The sequence below is a fragment of the Mesoplodon bidens genome (assembly GCF_964165515.1).
Source record: "Mesoplodon bidens genome assembly, chromosome: 9".
Taxonomy (NCBI): domain Eukaryota; kingdom Metazoa; phylum Chordata; class Mammalia; order Artiodactyla; family Ziphiidae; genus Mesoplodon; species Mesoplodon bidens.
The window spans coordinates 88,085,313-88,106,771 of NC_138166.1; the positions used below are offsets into that span (position 1 = coordinate 88,085,313).

A 21,459-nucleotide genomic window follows, 5' to 3' on the forward strand; every position below is an offset into this window, starting at 1 on the left:
GCCAGGTTCCCTCACTCTTCTGCATCTCCATCCCTCATCTGTAAACAACAACCTTTTTTAAAAATTTTATTTTATTCAAGTATAGTCGATTTACAAGGTTGTGTTAATTTTTGCTGTACAGCAAAGTGATGCAGTTATGCATATATATACAGTGGCTCCTGGCAGAAAAACTGCACAGCTCTGAAAGTCCCAGCAGAGGTGGGACTTCCTTTTTCATATTCTTTTCCATTATGGTCTATCACAGGTTATTGAATATAGTTCCCTGTGCTATACAGTAGGACCTTGTTGTTTATCCATTCTATATATAATAGTTTGCATCTGCTAATCCCAAACTCCCAATCCACCCCTCCCCCACTCTGCCCTTTGGCAACCACAGGTCTGTCCTCTGTGTCTGTGAGTCTGTTTCACAGATAAGTTCACTTGTGTGATATTTTAGATTCCACATATAAGTGATATATGGCATGTGTCTTTCTCTTTCTGACTTACTTCACTGCGTATGATAATCTCTAGGTCCATCCATGTTGCTGCAAATGGCATTATTTCATTCCTTTTTATGGTTGAGTAGTATTCCATTGTATATATGTACTACATCTTTATCCATTCATCTGTCGGTGGACATTTAGGTTGCTTCCATGTCCTGGCTATTGTGAACAGTGCTGCTGTGAACATAGGGGTACATGTATCTTTTTGAATTATAGTTTTGTCTGGGTATATGCCCAGGAGTGGGATTGCTGGATCATATGGTAATTCATTTTTAGTTTTCTGAGGAACCTCCATACTGTTCTCTGTAGTGGGTGTACCAACTTACATTCCCACCAACAGTGTAAGAGGGTTCCCTTCTCTCCACACCCTCTCCAGCATTTGTTATTTGTAGACTTTTTAATGATGGCCATTCTGACTGGTGTGAGGTGAGACCTCATTGTAGCTTTGATTTGCATTTCTCTAATAATCAGTGATGTTGAGCATCTTTTCATGTGCCTATTGGCCATCTGGATGTCTTCTTTGATGAAATGTCTGTTTAGGTCTTCTGCCCATTTTTCAATTGGGTTGTTTGTTTTTTTGTTATTGACTTGTATTAGCTGTTTGTATATTTTGGAGATTAAGCCCTTGTGTAAATGACAACCTTTGATTCTCAAACTTACAGGCTGGTTTTGTGAGTGTGTGTGGGTGTGTGCGCACACCCACACACACGCTTTAACTAGCATATTAGGTCATATTTTATGTCCAGTAAAGTTGTGTTTTTATGTTGTGTATTTATACTTTAGAATAGGTTGGAACCCTTTATATAATCAGTACACTTAGTACATTCTGCCCATTTTATAGAATTTTGAATATACTTTTTCTATTTTTTTAGCTACTAAGGGTTCTGGTTTTAGTATGTTTACATTTTTGGCATATTTTTGGTAAGCATTCATCAGTTCTTTGATATCTCAGAATCACAACTTTCAATTATAAAGCTGTTTTGATAAGAAACCTTGGTCAGTTCCTTGATGATTATTGTTTTCCAGAAAAACATCGTCATAAAAGCAGAAAGTGCCTGTAAAGGCTTTTGAAACCAGGGTCCTTGATCAGATCAGGATTCAGCACTATCAAAGGAGTAGGGTTAATGACAAGCATGCTTCTAGCATCACTGCTTTAGAATTTTGTTGTTGAATGTCAGGCCTAGAGTGAGACACACAACAGTGTGTCTCAGTAAATGCTTGGAGACTGTACGTCTGTACTCATGTACTACTTGATATACAAGTAAAGGAGTTAAATAAGAGTAAGGATAGCATAGAAGGAGTCTTAGAGTATAGCATGTGTATTAGTCTGCTCGGGCTGCCTTATCAAAATACCCTGGACTGGGTGGTTTACACAACAGAAATTTATTTCTCACTGTCCTAGAGGCTGGGAAGTCCAAGATCAAGGTGCTGGCCAATTCAGTTCCCGATAAAGGCTCTCTTCCGGGCTTGCAGAGGCCTGTTTTCTTGCTGTGAACTCACAGGTCAAGGAGAGAACAAAAGATTTCTCTCTGGTTTCTTCTTATAAAGGTACTGATCCGGGCTTCCCTGGTGGCGCAGTGGTTGAGAGTTCGCCTGCCTATGCAGGGGACATGGGTTCGTGCCCCAGTCTGGGAGGATCCCACATGCCCCGGAGCGGCTAGGCCCGTGAGCCATGGTCATTGAGCCTGCGCGTCCGGAGCCTGTGCTCCACAATGGGAGAGGCCACAACAGTGAGAGGCCTGCGTACTGCAAAAAAAAAAAAAAAAAAAAAAAGGTACTGATCCCATCATGAAGGCTCCACCTTCATCATGACTTAATTACCTCCGAAAGATCCCATCTCTAAATACCATTGTTTTGGGGTTGGGACCCTCAACATATGAATTTGGGGGACTACATCTCAGTTCATAGCAAGGTGAAGATACTTAACTGTTTACCTTTGCCTGTTACAGTCTGAGCTGTAATTTTACATTAATGATTGGAAGTTAGTCAAATAAAAAGGCTAACTGTTTAATGTATAGAATATGTTACTACTAATACAGGCAAAGGGACAAAAGTTATGCTTCCCAGGAAGAAAAATGGCAACTTAAATTAAAACTATGATTGTAGAGAAAATTTAAAGCATTTCTTGTCAAATGACTTATGCAGTTCTGAGTCAAATAGGAACAGGGTTGTTTTTTCTACATAATGAATCTCCTGTAATGTAGTATTTGAACTTATCACCTAGTCGTCTTCTGTTGACCTGTGATTAAAATCTTGGCCTTTAATTGGAGGCTCACTGTTTGAACCCTGATGTTTTGCCACCAGCCCAGCCTATACAGGCTTTTGATAAAAAGGGTGATGTTTTTGTGTCTGTCTGTCAGGCAGGGAACCCAGGTAGAGGTAAAACTGCCTGTAGCAGAATGGTGCCTGAGCTTCAGTCTCTAGACCTTTGCCCTGCCATCACCTTGGTAAACCTCCAGCCTTTCTTTTCTAGAAGAGACTTATTTTACCATGATAGCTTTTCTGTGCTCACCCATGAGAACATAGCACATAAACTACTCCAGAATTCCTATACAAGGACAGAAAGATGAAATGACAGAAGAAATTCTGCGCTTAAGCCTACGTGGATTGAACATGTCAGAACATAACTGGCTGTCATGCTGAATTTTCTCTCTCCAGATCTGAAAGGAAAACAGCGTGAACAGTTTTCAAGAGCTCTGACTGTTTTAGTCATATTGTTTACGTTTTTAATTTAGTGCATTAAATTCTCACCATACAAGTTATGCTGTACCTCGTACAAAACCTTTGTTTCCCGAAACTCAGCACACTGGGAAGAAACTTAAAGAGTACTGTCAAGAGATCCAGTTAGGAAGCACTTCCTAGGAGATTGCTGTTCTAGGAACTATTCTGGGCAGGGGAGATACTGATTTTGAAACGTGCATCAATTTTCCATCTATTTCTCATTTCTGATTTTTTTCCCCTACACTTAAACTTGTTTTAATTTGGAAAGTTTTAAACCCATAGAAAAGTTGAAATAACAGTCCAATGACTGCATAGATACCCTGACTTAGATTTACTGACTGTTAACATCTTGCCATCCCCTCTCAGTTTCCTCTCCAAATATATATACACACTTCCCTCTTGCCATATCATCTAAAAGTAGGCTAAAGGTATCATGACTTTTTACTCTTAAATTCTTAGCATGACTCTCCCAAGAACAAGGGCATTCTCCTACTCACCCGCATTATTACCATGTGCTTTACGTTGCTGCCGTAACAGATTACCAGTGGCTTAAGACGATACGGATCCATTTTCTTACAGTTCTGTAGGCGAGAAGTCCACTACAAGTCTCATTGGGCTAAGATCAAGGTGTCTGCAGGGCTTCGTTCCTTCCTGGAGGTTCTAGGGGAAAATCCATTTCCTTGCCTTTCCAGCTTCTGGAGGCCAACGTCATGCTCTGGTCTGTGGCCTCCTCCTCCATCTTCAAAGCTAGCAACCTAGCCTCTCTCTGAGCCTTCCTCCATCATCACATCCCTCTCCCTGACTACAGCTAGGAAAGCTTCTTCACTTTGTGATTAGATTTGGTCCACCCAGATAATCCAGGATAATCCCCCCATCTCAATGTCCTTAACCTTAATCATATCTGCAAAGTCATTTTTGCCTTATAAAGTAACATAATCATAGGTTCCCAAGATGAGGGTATAGACATCTTTGAAGGGCCATTGTTCTGACCACCACACCACACCTAACAAAACCAGCCTTCATTCAAAGTTTATCCAACATATAGTCTATAGTCAAATTTCCCCAATTACCAAAAAGGTGTCATGGATCCAGTCAAGGTTTACACATTATAATATGTTTCCACTCATCTATAACAGTCTCATCAGCTCCCTCTCTTTTTCATGACATGGAATCCTTTGATAAAGAGTCTAGGCCAGTTACCAAGTAGAGATCTGAATTTAGCTAAAAGTTTCTTTGTGATTATATCCAGACTGAACATATCTGTCTAGAATACCCATGTAGGTGGTGTTTCATGCTTCCCACTATGTCACTTCATATAAAGTCTGGCTTTACTACTACTGGCAATGCCAAGCTTGACTTTTTGTTTAAGGTAGTGACTGCCAGATTTCCCCATTGGAAAGGTGGGGGGGTTTCTCTATAAAATGATTGATAGAAGTTAGCCATCTTTGGGAGACACAATCAAGGAACACATTCACAGAGCCAGACTTTAACGCAGCATTTTTCAAACTGTGGGTCATGGCGTATTAGCAAATTACAAAATCATTCTAGTGGACTTTGAACCCCCCAGAGGAACTAGGACAGGGCCTGGGTAATGGTGGATTCCTAGTAAATATCTGCTAAAGAATGTATGGCTCAGTAACAGGCAGATAACCCAATTAAAAAATGATCAAAGGGAATTCCCTGGTGGTCCAATGGTTAAGAATCCGCCTTCCAATGCAAGGGACATGGGTTTGATCCCTGGACGGGGAACTAAGATCCCACGTGCCACGGGGCAACTAAGACTGTGCGCCACAACTACTGAGCTCACGGACTCTAGAGCCCGTGAGCCACAACAAAGAGCCTGCATGCCGCAACTAAGACCCGGCGCAGCCAAAAAAAAAAAAAAAGAAAGATCAGAGGGTCAGAATTGCCACTGCTCTAAAGAAGGTATACAAATCGCCAGTAAGCACACGAATAGATGCTCGGTATCACTAGCCATCAAGGAAATGAAGATCAAAACCACAAGACACTACTTCACATCCACTAAGATGACTATAATTTTAAAAGATGGGTAATCACAAGTGTTGGCAAGGATGTGAAGAAATCGGAACCCTCGTGTACTACTGGTGGAAATGTAAAATGATGCACCCACTTTAGAAAACAGTCTGACATATTCCCAAAGGGTTAGAGTTACCATATATGACCCAGCAATTCCATTCCTTGGTATATATACCCAAGAGAAATGAAAACATACATCCACACAAAAATTTAGATGTGATTGTTCATAGCAGCATTATTTATAATAGCCAACAAATGGAAACAACCCAACTATCCACCAAGTGATGAACAGATAAACAAAATGGGATAGATCCATGATACATCCAATGCGATACTATTTGGTAATAGAAGAAGTACTACTGTATGCATGAACATGGATGAACCTTGAAACCATGTTAAGTAAAAGAAGCCAGTCACAAAAGATGACATATTGTGTGATTCCATTTATATTAATAGGAATTATATATGAATGTCCAGAATAGGGAAATCTATAGAGACAGAAAGTAGATTAGTGGTGACCTAGGGCTGGGGTTGAGGATAAATGGGAAGTCTAACAGGTGCAGGGTTTCTTTTTGGAGGAGATAAAAATGTTCTAAGTTAATTGTGTGATTGTGTGACTCTGTAACTATACTAAAAACCAAACATTGAACTGCACATACTAAGTGGGTAAATTTTATGGTATATGAATTCTATCTCAGTAAAGCTATTATTTAAAAAAATGCCCATGACCGAGCCCCACCCATGCCAATTAAAATTGAATTTTGGCAGGTCGAGTTTGGCATCAGGTATTTTGTTTAAACTTCTCTAGTTAAGTTTTTAATGTCTAGCCAGGGTTATAGCTACTGGTTTAGACTAACTACCGAGATCCTTCTCAGTGCCAGCACACTGTAAATCCAAAAGTCTAGTGTTTTATGCCTGTCCCAGTGAACAAGGTGATTTAAAAGCACAAGGGGACAAGCTGGTGGCCACCCCCCAACATACCTTAATAATAGTCATGATTAATTTCTTTGGCTGACATCTCTGAGTGAGTAGAAACCCCAGTTCCCCTGCAACATTACATACATATATATATATATATATATATATACACATATACATACATATATATGTATGTGTATATATATATATATATATATAGCAAGTATATTAAGAGTATTGCAAGTTTCTAAATCGTGGACAGACAGTAGGCAAAGAAAGCAAATAAAAAATCTTTGATTGTGATTATTGAAGGAGGTGACAAATTTCTGAAGAGGAGAAATTACTTATTAAATATGAAAAATAGCTACTCACATGATTGTGTGTGATGAAAACTATTGAAGGGTAGACTTAGTGATGAGGTTTAGCAGTTTCTAGGAAGAAAAAAGTAATATTGTAATCAAGGTAACTGGACTATTTTATTTCTTCCTATTTATGAGGGTTTAGCCAAGATCATTTTAGAAAATGTTTTTAAAAACCTGATTAAAGAACCCATCAGAATGGTACCACCTCCATTATTTTTGACACAGACAAATTAGGTTTTGGAAGTGTTGAAGACTGAGCAGTTGTAAAAAGCAGGAGTGATAGATGGAAGTGTCATTGTCACATGTAGTAAGAATCACTCGGTATTATTAGGAATCTAGGTAGGTGACCTGACCTTTTTATAACCTTCATCAGTTTAAGCTCTGACAGATAATGGCTAAGTGGTCTTTACAGGTTACCTTAACATGTCTCAGTTTCTCTGTCTATACAACAGAACTAATTAATCCCATGCCAAAGAAGTTAATCAAGTTCCAGCTGCAGTGAATATGGTCAGACATCTTATTAGGTCTAGTATAAGTCAAGGTCTGATCCAGAAAACAGAAACCACTTCAAGTATTCCCATAAATTCCTTCAAGGGGGAATTAAATGTAGGGAATTTGTTATTACAGGTGAATGAGGATCTGAGTGTCAAACAGAGGACATTAGGAGAACCTGTAGATTAGCGACAGCAAGGAGCCCCTGCCTCCCTTTAGCTCTTTCCAAAGGGAAGAGCCATTTACTGGAGCACAAAGGTACCCAAAGGAATTTGGGTCATGGTGGGAGCTAGAGCCAAAAAGGAGGTGTGTCTGCTGTTGGAGACATGACCCAAGGCAGAGTGGGAGGGAGAGGAATAGCAATGCCCTGACTTCTTCTCCTTTCCCTTTAGCCTTCAGTTTCCCATCAGAGCCTCCCATTGTCAGTACCCAGCTGAGAACCTGGAAAACAGCTGGCAGGAGTCAACCCCTGCCTCCCCCTGATACAGATCACAACAAAGGTGAGGAATGGATCTTAGGGCGAACAAGCCTGGACTTTCAGGGTTCACCCCTTTTTTTTCTGTATCCATTAAAACTGGGTACTTCTGCCCAATTCAAGGTAACTACTCATCATTTAAAGGAATTCTCCCTCTCTCCCCAACAAGGGTGAGTCAGCCTCATCCATCATTGAATTCATCTCAAGTCTAGGATCTCTGCAGTCCCATGTCAAGGCAGGTGTGATTCCTCATATATGGTGACCTCTGAACTAGAATGAAAAGTTAATACTACCAGCTCCTCATGTAAAATAGTAGAAGAAATAGCACCTCACACCCATTAGGATGACTATTATTATTATTATTATTATTTTTGAGGTATGCGGGGCTCTCACTGTTGTGGCCTCTCCCGTTGCGGAGCACAGGCTCCGGACGCGCAGGCTCAGCGGCCATGGCTCACGGGCCCAGCCACTCCGTGGCGTGTGGGATCTTCCCGGACCAGGGCACGAACCTGTGTCCCCTGCATCAGCAGGCGGACTCTCAACCACTGTGCCACCAGAGAAGCCCCCAGGATGACTATTATTTTAAAAAATAAAATTAAAAATAAAACGGAAAATAGTAGATTTTGATGAGGATGTGGAGGAATTGGAACCCTTATGCATTGTTGGTGGAAATATAAAATGATGCAGCCGCTCTGGAAAACAGTTCGGTGGTTCCTCAAAATGTTAAACATAGAATTACCATATAAGCCAGCAATTCCATTTCTCTGTATATACCCAAAAGAATTGAAAGCAGAGATTCAAACTGATACTTGTGCACCAATGTTCATAGAAGCATTATTCACAATAGCCAAAAGGTGGAAACAATTCAGATGTCCATCCACAGATGAAAGGATAAACAATATGTGGTATGTACACACAATGAAATACACAGCCTTAAAAAGGAATGAAATTCTGATACATACTATAACACAGGTGAACTTTGAAAATATTATAAGTGAAATAAGCCAGACACCAAGGCACATATATGATTCCACTTATTTGAGGTACCTGGAATAGGCAAATTCATAGAGGCAAACTATAGAATAGTGGTTCCCAGGGACTGGAAGGAGGAGGGGATGGGAAGTTACTCTTTAATGAGTACAGAGTTTCTATTTGGAAGATGGAAAAGTTCTGGAAATAGTGATGTTGGTTGTACAACATTGTGAATGTACTTAATGCCGTTAAACTGTACACTTAGAAATGATTCAAATGGTAAGTTTTATGTATATTTTGCCACAAAAATTAGGAGTTTGGGATTAACAGATACACACTACTATATATAAAATAAACAATAAGGACAGGGAACTATATTCAATATCTTGTAATAACTTATGGAAAATAATCTGAAAAAGAATATATATATATATATATATATATATATATATATATATATACAACTGAATCACTTTGCTGTACACCTGAAACTAACACATATTGGTAATCAACTCTACTTCAATTTAAAAAAAAATAAGGAAGTGGAAAACAAAAAGAAACCCTTGATTAGTATATGCATAAAAATGCAGGGCATGGGGCTTCCCTGGTGGCGCAGTGGTTGAGAGTCCGCCTGCCGATGCAGGGGACACGGGTTTGTGCCCCGGTCCGGGAAGATCCCACATGCCGCGGAGCGGCTGGGCCCGTGAGCCATGGCCGCTGAGCCTGCGTGTCCGGAGCCTGTGCTCCGCAACGGGAGAGGCCACAACAGTGAGAGGCCCGTGTACTGCAAAAAAAAAAAAAAAAAAAAAAAAAGCAAGGCTACTGCAGCCTCCATTTCTATAACTTGTCACATTTCTCTAATTGGTGACATTTATTACTTCCTTCTTCTACCATCCATCCCATGTTGCCCTTGCCCTCTGCCAGCACTCAGCAACTCAGAGTGTTTTACCTATTTGTGTTGAACTGAGCCTTTGTTCCTGAAAAAGGCTGAGTTCTTGGCAGTTCTGCCTTTAGTCGGCTGCTATGGGTGTTTTTCCATGACTGTTACTATGGACCTGGAAATACTAAAAGGGGTTCCAGTGAATCCGATGTAGTCCTCTCTGCCTTTACTTCATAGAAGCAACTCACTTTGCCCTTGGCAATTGAGGTCAGTCCTTCCAGCCATCAAATTGACCCCTTTCTCTGCCTGTTGGTTCAGTAGTGTGAGAAGCCCAAAATAGCTGGTTCACAATCTCTCTTACCCATATAATTTAGTCATTGTTGTATTTTCTGGTGGAAGCATTCCTTCCTGAGTGCCTCTAGACCAAAGTTGTAGGAACAGGAGCAGAACCTCCCTGAGTAGTTTTAATAATGAGAAGAGGGACCATTCCTACTTCTAATCCTTGGATTCCCAGACCTATACTTTCTTGTTACTGGAAAAATAAACAAATAAATAACAGCACTATATATTGGTCTCCTGAGTCAAAGTACACTCCAGCCTTGTACATGTTGTCTCCCAACTGGACCATAGCTGAATCCTGCATCAGCCATTTCTCCCGGTAAGTTTCTTGGCCAGCAACATTGTTGAATAGCATACCATGATTGCGAATAAGAGCTTGAATAAATCTCCTGGTAGTGGTGCTCCTGGAAACATTTCAGGCAAGGAAAGCAATTCCGTACTCAGAGTGGGTACAGCACTGCCCCCTCCAGGACGCAAGGCATCTGGTCGTCTGCTTCTCCACCTGAGCCAGCCCGTGTCTTTCCCCTGCTCTGTTCTGGATCATAGGGGACTGCCCTTTGTACAGTGTTTCCTGGCTCTTGGGGCAGTTATCTTACAGCGGGACAGCAATGGGAAGTAGTAGTAGAAGATTTGGGGAGAGGGACAGTGTCTGAGCATGTATGTTATGGTCAAATGTAACCCAGATCTGCAAATCAGTCACTTTGAAACTGTTTGTGATGTTTCTTTCATAAGTGCATTTAGTCTGCTGCAAGTGCACTTTTTTTTTTCCTTCCTAAGATTTCAGGGAATAACAGAATTATTTAAAGACTAAATGGAGGCAGTTTTCACATCTTTGGCAAACTTCTCTTAAATGAATTGTCAGATCGACCTCTTTAAAGATTATAATTGTGTGGCAAAATTAAGTTAAACAGGTTTTACACTCTTGGCAAAGTTCTCTTAAATGATTTCTTGTCAGATTCAAGCTCTTTAAAGATTATAATTGTGTGGTAAAATTAAACTCAACAGGTTTCACACACTCCTTCAGTGTTTTAGGCTTCTACGTGAGCATGTTGGCCTACTGATAATAAAGGTGACTTCTCACATAGGTTCAGTGCCTGAAACATACAAGTTTTGGTCTCTGATATCTGTTCCTGGGTATATAGATAATCTTTAGGCCATGACTGAATGCCTCTTATTTCACCTTCTCCAGATAATGATTATTCTGCTGCCCATTTCACATAAACATATTGAATATCTTCATTAAATAATGTGCTTTCATAATAAGCAGCAGATGAAGGGCTAAGTGAAAATTCAGATCTAGAAAGAAGAAACAGTACTAACCCAGATGCTGGTGGGTAGTCGTTCTAGCCATGAGACCTCCACAGTGCACACTGACTGCCATCTGTTCTTTTGGTTTTTTTGAGAACATTTTTTAAAAATTGAAGTATAGTTGATTTACAGTGTTTCAGGTGTACAGCACAGTGATTCGACTATACAAATACATATATATTCTTTTTCAGATTCTTTTCCATTATAGGTTATTACAAGGTACTGAATATAGTTCCATGTGCTATAGAGTAGGTCCTTGTTTATCTTTTTTATGTATAGTAGTATGTGTCTGTTAGTCCCAAATTCCTAGTTTATCCCTACCCCCCTTCCCCCTTTGGTAACCATAAGTTTGTCTTCTATGTCTGTGAGTCTATTTCTGTTTTGTAAATAAGTTCATTTGTATCATTTTTTTAGATTCCACATATAAATAATATCATATATTTGTCTTTCTCTGTCTGCCTTACTTCACTTAGTATGATAATCTCTAGGTCCATCCATGTTGCTGCTAATGGCATTATTTCATTCTTTTTTATGTCTAGGTAGTATTCCATTGTGTGTATACACGCACACACAGACACACACACACACACACCATACCTTCTTCATCCATTCATCTGTCAGTGGACATTTAGGTTGCTTCCATGTCTTGGCTATTGTAAATAGTGCTGCTATGAGCACTGGGGTACATGTACCTTTTCAAATTATAGTTTTGTCTGGATGTATGCCCAGGAGTGCGATTGCTGGATCATATGGTAACTCTATTTTTAGTTTTTTAAGGAACCTCCAAACTGTTCTCCATAGTGGCTGCACCAATTTACATTCCCACCAACAGTGCAGGAGGGTTCCCTTCTAACTGCATCTTGAGCAAGCCTGAAGCCACGGTCTAAACCAGCTTTTAGACCGACCAACCATTGCCTCCAGTTTGGCTCAAGTAACTGTAATACCCGTGTCCTCCAATTTTCCAGGTTAAAATGCTTGATGCGTCCATCTGGAAGGTTTTCTCATTTGCGGTAGGGCTTTCAGGTTTTTGGTAAACATGTTCATTGGAGAAAGTATAGAAAATACAGAGAAACACAAAGCATGATCCAGTCACACAGTTAACATTTTGGTATATAGATATCCAATCTTTTTTCAGTTCATATAGATATATAATTATGTTCTTTTTAAATATAGAGTGCCTACAGTTTTTTTTACTCAACTTCATATTATGGCTAAAAATAAACTATATCAAACGTTTTTTCTATGGTATCAAATATTTTCTACTATGTAATTTCTAATGACTGCATAGTTCTCCACAGTGTGGATATGCCATAATTTATTTAATAAATTAGAGGGTTTAGGAAAAAATCTGTAGTTGAGCAGCTAGAGCCATCCCCTTAAGGTTATTGTAACACATAAAACCCGTCCACCAAACTCTTTGACATACACAAATCCTCGAAGGAATGGTTTTTCGTGTGAAATGGTTATAGCTGTCAATCATTTATTCTCCACGTCATGGTTCTGGTGCTCTCTCCAGGTTTTTAGGGGGTGATTATGGATTCCTGTCAAATGAGATGTCTACTATGTATTCAACACGAGGCAGTTTGTATTTTTCTCCATCTATTGCTTTCCTGTCGGAGGAAGTTAAGCAAGTCTCTGTGAGCCAAAGGGGAATGGGATAGACGTCTAGTACTGACAGCACATGGCAGACATGCCCGGGTCCCAGAGATCCCACATAAGTAGATTAGACTGCGACATAAATACATTTGTCTTGATTGTCACATTCCACCCAGGGTTACACCTACATGCGTAAAAATGGCTCCAAGCCTGTTTTTCAAAGGCAGTTTGCCTCCCTTGTTGCTTTTTAACCACCCAGCTCACAGGCATTTTTTGTGTTATAGCTATCAAAGATGATTAAGGGGCTGGGAGAGTTGATACATAAGGACAGATTAAGAAAACTAAATATTTACAACTTGACTGAGTGATAGCCAAGGGGAAGATACTGTAACTGTCTGCTGGGCTCAAATCATGGAAGAGATATTGTTTTGCTTTCCCCAGTAACTCAATTTTAGGGATATCTAAATTCAGAGAAAGTTTTCTGAAGATGACATCACTTATGCTAATTAGATAATTGTGTCAGTTGAAATTACATTTCACTGCTTACTAGCAGAAACTTGGAATGGCAGTGGCTTAAACAAATAAGGTTTCATTTTCTCTCCTATAACATGAAGCCCAGAAATGTCTCGTCTGGGGCCGTGTAGCAGTTCCATGATGTCATCGGTGCCCCCATGCCCTCCTGTCTTTGGCGCCATTATTCTCAGCATGATATTCATACTCGAGGTCACCTGGTATTTGTAGAAGAGCTACCACAGCTTCACTTACCTTGGCTGAATTCCAGAAAGGGGAAGGCAAAAGAGGTCCCTGCCAACTAAGACTGCTTGGAAGAACTTTCTCGGAAGCCCACTTCCTGATTCCAGTTTATATCTTATTGACCCACTGCATCAACAAGAGGGGCTGGGAAATTGAGCAGGGTTTTTGGTTTGGTTGATTTTGTTTTTACGTTGGGTACCTTGCTTACCACAGCAATATGAAGGTCCTTTGACTGAGAAGGCATGGGAACATGGCTGCCGGGTAGGCAACTGGTGGTTTCTGTCACAATGACTTACCTCTTAAAGATTCTGAGAAGTCTGGACTCTGAGACACAGTGACATTTGCTATGATGTTCCATTTGTAAAACTAGCCCTTGCGATCTAATTTATTTACTTCTCATCACTCATCTATTTCAGTTTATTTGTCACAGCCTACCCTGGGTTGATGCTAAATAAACCAGCCATCTCAGCAGACCTAAGGATAATAATAACTACAACTTATTAGCTTTTACCCAGTTCCATGCACTGTGTTATGCACTTCACATCACCTGAATGGTTTGCTTCAAAATACTCCAAGAGGGATGGGGAGTACGTATGGATAAATTAAATAATACTCACCATGAGTTGCTAATAACTGAAGCTGAGCAATGGCTATATGGAAGTTTGTTATTATTTATATACTCTTCTCTCTCCTTTTGTCATAACGGAAATTTTCCCAGTAAAGATCTTTAAATCACCTCATCTACATCTTACATGATTTCATATGAGGTCGGTACTATGACCCCCAGCTAACAGCGCTCAGGGCAGTTAAGCAGCCTCACACGGTGAGTGCGTGGCAGATTTAGGATTCCAACCCAGGTCTGCCTGACTTAGGAGCCTGTGCTCTAACCCTTATTATTCAAAGAAAGCATGCTTCCCGGATAAGGAGACTAAACGTCGTCAGAAGTGTAGATTTTCAGGCTCCACCCAAGCCCTATCACAGGACCCCCGAATAAGGTTTGTTTGCACACCCGGGGTTCCCATGCTCTGTCCAATGCACTGTTATTGCCTTCGTAGCCACAACTTAACCAACTCAATCGTGAGTTTCCCATAAAAAATGTTACCCTCTGTTTAAGCAAGAAGCCTTATCATGAGTCACTACTTGGTAGCATTTAATAATAATTGAATAGGCATTTAATTCAGAGCAGTTAACCTCTTTCAGCCTTGAACGTCTGCTGTAGTGCTGAGCACTAAATGCCTATGTGTCAGTTAAGCATCATTCTGACTGTGTGTCAGCTGCTAATAATCACTGCTTGCTTGAAACTTGGTTTGGTTTGTTCTATTGAAATAACGCCCTTGCTTCTATTAACGTAAGGTGTGGTGAGTTTTAAAAGTTTTGGGACTTACAGAAAACTCTTCAGCTACCTGTTCTACCTTCCGGCAGCATCATCTCTGCTTACCCACCTCTGTATAACTTTGCTGAAAAGACATGATTTTTCTCCCTAACATCTTCAGTCATCTTGTATCATTTCAGCCCTGTTTTTGAAAGAAAGAGAACTATGGGTTAGTTCTTGTGTGTCATGTAGGCAGAACATCAGCCTCCATGTCTCCATCTGTGCCTTGGCTGTGCCATATGGTCTTTAGGCTCCCTTCCAAAGTCATTCTTCTCTAACCCCACATAACGTGATTTTTCAAGCCCCCCAAAACATAAAACATTATGAAGACACTGGACTGTATGTGAAATCTACTTGATTATGTTTTTTCAGCAGTAAAAGGATCCCTCATTGATTCATACTCGTTTCTCTGTCCGAATAATGAATGCCTTAACGCTGTGTAGCTTCCTTGCCTCAGATCCTTGTTAGAACAAGTAAATGAATGAATGAATGAATGAGGCCTGTCATCCATCTCAACTATAATCTGCTTTCTCAAAGAGGCTGTGCCCTCTGCTTTTGAACAGCTGAAAAGATTTTCAAGCTGCCAGGTGAATGTGTTTGTTTTATACATTATAATCACCTTCAGACCATGTATATACTTAACACCCTAAGCTGTTCTTCAACTTCCATAGCAGAAGAGGTAAGGGAAAAACCTACAAAAGAGCAGGCATCAAAGCCGTCCCCAGGAACCATCACTGTATAGGTCAGGCCCATGCTGGTTGAAGGTACAAGCATCAGAGTCACTTCATTCTTCTTCCATGAACTCTTTCTCCTACAAGAGTAATTTTAAGCCAGTTTATGTATAAGATAATGTTCTCACAAAATTAAACCTAGGAAAAATAGCATGCTGTAATATAGTGATGATACCAACCATTTTGCTAGACATGCCTTAGAATGTCTTGTCCACCCCTATCTTTTCCATGCTATAAGTAAAGTGTGTTTCTGATTTGTCTTGCAGAGCAGCCTTTGGCAAGGAGTCAGAAGTTCTTATTGGGAACCTGGGTGATAAATTAATCCCTCCACAGGACATCCTCCGTGATGTCAGCGACCTCAAAGCCTTGGCCAACATGCATGAGAGCTTGGAATGGTTAGCAGGTCGAACAAAGTCGGCTTTCTCCAACCTTTCTACATCCCAGAGTAAGTACCAGCAGGGTGGTTCCTGTGGGGACAGCTGAGGAACTAGACTGAATACTTGCATTTGAAATGCGAGTGTGTCTACACATCGCCATAAGGAGACATGTCCGAGTTGTTGGAAGATCTGTGCAAGAATTCTGCTTGTGCTGAGCCTCTGGTACTTTGTCATTCTGTGAAAGGAACTCATCTCAGCTTCCCCATGTGGGGCGTGGGAAGCCAAAAAGGTCCATGTTAACGTAGCTTGACGTTAAACCTTAGAAACACTGGATTGTGTAAGATTGAACCACCGTGTCTTAGAACAGAAAGCAATACATTTTGTCCTTCTTACAACTTCTCAAGGGTAGAAACTGTGTCTCAGAGCTCAAAGCTGAGCACGCGGTTGATGTTTTCATTTTAACTGATAGAAAATGAGTGAAAAAGTATCTAAAAAGAGAATAATAGAAGTGATCAAGTTGCTAGAAAACAGAGACAATGAGAAACACATTTATTCTGGAAAAGAGATGGCTGAAAGATAACCTCATTATACATTTCAAGGAGATAAAGGAATAGGGTCTGAAGTAAAAATGGGAAACCTTTTTCTATCAAGGACCAATGACCAATTATTTCAAAAATAATTTGAAAACTTTGGGACACAAACTTTATTCAATAAGTGTAGCACAAATGTTTTTTAAAAGCATTAGTTCAGAAGTGTTAAACAGTTAAAGGCAAAGAAAAAATGATATGAAGAAGGAATAAAGGAGATGGGAGATTTGAATGCATGAATGGAGGGACAGAAAACAGGATAGAAAAAAGCAAAGTAACAGCAAGAACATGAAAGAAACGGAATCAGCTCTGAAGTTAGTATTAGAGTGAACTGTTAGAAGATTATTAGAAGGAAAAAGCTTGTATTATTTGGACTGTGAACTTCAAAGAAAGTTATTTTTTATCATTGTCTCTTGAAAAGTTATTATTGCTTGATTAACCATGATTTCCAGCCCAGAGAGGGAGAAGATGTGGATGAAATAAACCAGAGTAAATTATGCCCTGAAACACAGGCCCCATGGGCAGAGTCTAGGAGACCTTTGAATGCTCACTTACTTATGATCTCATGCTGATTGTGTAGCTGTTCTGGGGGTCAACAGTGGGTGAGGAAAGCAGATGGAAGGAGGGGGCTTCTGAGATTATGTATTCTGCTTTAGAAATCTTCTTAAAATATTACTTTTTATTTATACTCTTATTTTTGCACTTTTTAGTATTTAAAATCGTACTTTTAGCTGATGATAAAATTGTACATGTTTATTCTTAGAAATGTATTCACCTACTAAGGATAGTTTGGACTCAGTATCAGGTCTGAGCAGACTGTGCCTAAGTAGGTATCCTTGAGAGGTTTTCAACTTTATAACGACCTCATATCAGGGAACCTGTCACAAATAGTAGTCAGAATTAGCCATTTTATCTCCCAGACTGACCCGACTCCACCAAAAAAAAGTCAACAAGAGCTGACTCCCTTTTGCTAGTTGCAAAATAAACAGCTCTGAAAGGGACCAGATGCCTCTTTTCCTAGTTCCCTTTGACTCTCGCAAGTGTAGGGCTGCTTGGGTTGGTTTGTTAGTGATGATGGGAAGGAGTCCTCTCGTTCGGTGGCCATCAAAGTCCAATATTTCATAATGCAGTCTCTGATTTTGGCAGCATAGCCTCCCACATTTCTGTTCTGTCCATCCTAAAAGAGCTCCACAAGGCAAAGTAGGACACAGCCTCCACAGCAAGCCACTGAGTGATTCACACAGTCTAATCTGGCTTCAGCTGTTCTCAGAAAGAGAAAGATGCTCTCTGAATTATGGTCAGCTTTGTAATTGCACCATTTACCTGTTACGTTCACGTCACTGAGAGTCCCTAGTACAGCTGATGTCTAATTCGTGTCTTCCAACACCTCTGTTATTCTGACAAGGACCTCTTGTACCATGCCCATTAATACCTCTCATGTGCTCAGCTCCGTTTTATAGGCTGTACCCTCTCAGTTCCTTTCAGGGTGATTATTCCAGCCAGTGAGTGATTTAAGTGACTGTTAGCATTTTGACGATCAGTGCAAAACCCAAGTGAACTGTAATCACTACTCATGTTGTCTTTGTAAAAACAGAGCATCCAGCAAACCCGGTTTATTCTGCTAACAACATGCCTTGCTCACCCACACGCGTCTATTCTTTGAATTCCCAGGAGAGATGCCCACCGATGTTTATAATGTGAACAAAGCAGGGAATGGGTTACTTTGACTGCTCCATGTCAGTGTGACTTTAGAAAGGGAATAAAGGACAGCTCCTTATTATTATTTGGAAAAGTGAACCAACTGATTACCTCAACAAAAGTGTTGCCAAGTCTGGAGACTCGATAGCCTGAAGAAAATGCCAGACTTTTGTCTAGCACTCACAGAGACTCAGGATGGGGACAAGTCAAGAAAAGAGGCGTAGACGTTTCTTGTGTTGTCCACATCCTTTAACTGTTTCGTATGGTAGCTGCCATGCTTTATTATAATTAAGAAGCTACTAATAGAATGGAATGGAGGAAGTTTGCAGAAAATTATTTTCATAGTAGAAAATCTCTTTAGATATTAATAGCAGTGTTCTCCTCCACCTGAAATAGTTCATGTCATAGTGAAGAGAGTATTGCATTTTAGTGGCAGAGCATGGCTGGCCACTTGCCCAGGAGATAAGAGTTGACCATTTTTTCAAAGACAGTTTTTCCATCTCTTTTAGTATTTGCCTAAGCATCACCCTGTGTTCTTTACATTTAAAAGAGTCTCCTCACCTCATGTAGATCCTGACTACACCAAAGGCACTGCTCTTACTTTCACAGTCCATGGTTCCTGCTCCATTTCTCCTGGTATTCCCCTGCCCAGCCCTCCTTAAACCTGTTCTACTTAAGATTCTTTCTGTTGAAAGTCACAGCCCAATTAAAAGAAAAAGAATGCATCGATTTATAAAACTGGTAAATCAAAAGACTTCAGGTCTGGCTGGATCCAGAGGTTCACAAGATAACACCATGTAACAGACATGTTTACACACCTGCTCTCTCTCCCCCACTTTCTCTATTTCTGGTGTATTCCCTTTATTGCTTTCCATCTCAGGTAAGACCTTTTCGTATGGCAACATCCTTGGCTACCAGCAGCCCCAAGATTATTTGATCCCAGACAAAAAGAGCATTTTTACCAACAGCTCCTGAAACAGTCCTAGAGAAGACTTGACTTGACCTCCTCTCATGGGTCTCTCAGGTTCTCTCTGTATATGCCTAATTTTCTGACTCTTTGCCCACAACTCACGACTCAGTCTCCCATTCCCACTTCTAGAATCTCTTTATGTTCAGGGTCTGTTTTAACAAATATGCTTTCAGTGCAGGAAAGTTGAGCAGGATCATATGTAGCACTGGGCATTCAGGATCTAGGTTTATACATATCTTCTCTCATTGATCACAATTTCAACCTTGTAGTAAAGGCACAGAATAGTCTCTGTAATATCTGCTGTTTGTAACAATCCTAAGTAAGAAGTCTGAGATTAACTGTTATGGTTAAGAAAATTCTCAGCAAATTGTGACCTAGATAAAAATTAAGAGTGTATTCAATTGGAACACTAATGATTTTCTTTATATTTTATCCTTTTGTTTTAAGGATGTGTTGCCTTTAAGAATAGAGTACAGAGAACTTGAAGGGGGCTCCAGAGCTTGTTTTGACTGCATTTGCTTCCTCAAGGGGGCGCCTCCTCTCTTGGATTCTGTAAAAAAAAAAAAAAAAAAACTCTCCAGGATTAGAGAATCTAAAACTCCCTTGATTATATATTCTGCTCTTTAAGTAACCTTACCATCGAGGAGGTCATCTGTTTTTTATTCAAGTCCCTTTGCTTCAGTCTAAACCTCTTTCTTCTGTCCTATTCTTCAGAAATTAAATGTTGAGTATTTTTTCTGTGAAATACTTTAATGTTTCTGAAAACATTTCCCTGGTCTCTACCTGCCCATCTCTGGATATTAAAAACTTTTGGCCTGAGGGTCCCACCCAGTCTCTGAGTCCAGGGCAACCAAATCTAGCAGAAGTAGGAGCCCAGATCAGGCCCAAGTTCGCTTATACTGTTTCGAATGGTGGTTTGACTGTTAGCCTTTGTGAATGTGGCCCATGTTGCAAGTTCCTTCAACACCAGTTGTATCCCCTTCTGGCTCCCTCAGCTCCTGTGACCGCAGTTCTTGCTGTGCCCACGTGCATTGATAATGAAAAGTCATACTGTAATCTTTTTTTTTTTTTTTTTGCAAAACCACAGGGTCAAATAAATCTCATAATTTTGGTTCCTGGAATAGGTTCATGAATTGCAGTATTAGTTATGCGGTTATTTATATACTTCTTTTTTTTTTAATTGTGGTAAGATATACATAACATCAAACGTACCATTTTAACTGTTTTTAAGTGTGCAGTACAGTAGAGTCGTGTGAACTCTGTATTTATTACTATGCAACAGATCTCTGGAACTTTTTCATCTCACATAACTGAATCCCTGTACCCACTGAACAGTAAATACCCTATTTCTCCCTCTCCCCCAATCCCTGGTAATCACTTTCCACTTTCCATTTCTATGAGTTTGACTACTTTTAGATGCCCCCTTATAAGTGGAATCATGCAGTATTTGTCTTTTTGTGACTGGCTTATTTCATGTAGCCTAGTGTCCTCAAAGTTATAGCATATGACCGGATTCCCTTCTTTTTTAGGGCTGAATAATATTCTGTTGTATGGATATACGACATTTTCTTTATCCAGGCATCTGTCGGTGGACATTCAGATTTCACCCACTTCTTGGCTATTGTGAATAATGCTGCAGTGACACATAAGTGTGCAAATTATACTTCTTTCTTAAAGCAGAACTATTACTAGGGATCTTAGAAATCATCTGGTCTAACTCAGATATTTTGCACATGGAGGAATCAAGGCTTCAGAATGGTCACTCTGCATGTCTCTGCCTGAACTGGTATGGAAACAAGCCCTCAAACTGCCACTTTAATTTTCTCTCTACTACATCATTGTCTTGACCATTACCAAGGTTAAGTACTGGCAGTGATAACGGTTCCATTCATACCCTATTCCTATTAAACCATCCAGGAAGGTCATCATATTTTTTTTTTAATGAAAGCACTTTAATTCCTACAGTCAACTTGTGATCATTTCTGATCATCGTCTTGTGTGTAACCAGACTTTCTATGCTTTAAACATATGGAACTATTGCACATATTCCTTTTTGAATTTCATCTTAGTTGTAACAAAATATCTTATTAATTTTTCTCCCTCTTTTTTTATTCTACAAATATTATCGAAGTTAGAAACTCTACCTGTCTTGTGATCATGTTAACAGAATGTCTTCTAGCTACTGCACTCTCCTATGGCAGCAGCCACTAACCTTGTGTGGCTATTTACATTTAAATTAATTAAAACTAACTGAAATATAAAATTCATTTGCTTAGTCACACTAGCCACATTTCAGATGTTCAGTGGCCACTGTATTAGCAAGGTTGTAGAACATTTCCATCATCACAGAAAGTTCTGTTGGATTGTGCTATAGATCAACACTTAGGTC

At 40.0% G+C, this 21,459-nt stretch overlaps 1 protein-coding gene across 1 annotated transcript in view; it reads left to right on the forward strand.

Moving 5' to 3' along the window:
• EXOC4 (exocyst complex component 4) overlaps nt 1–21,459 on the forward strand; it is an 813,795-nt gene that overhangs the window by 683,810 nt on the left and 108,526 nt on the right. Inside the window, exon 14 of the mRNA XM_081244856.1 lies at nt 15,705–15,883. Within this exon, the coding sequence (XP_081100982.1) occupies nt 15,705–15,883 (179 nt within the window). The remainder of the gene's footprint in view (nt 1–15,704; nt 15,884–21,459) is intronic.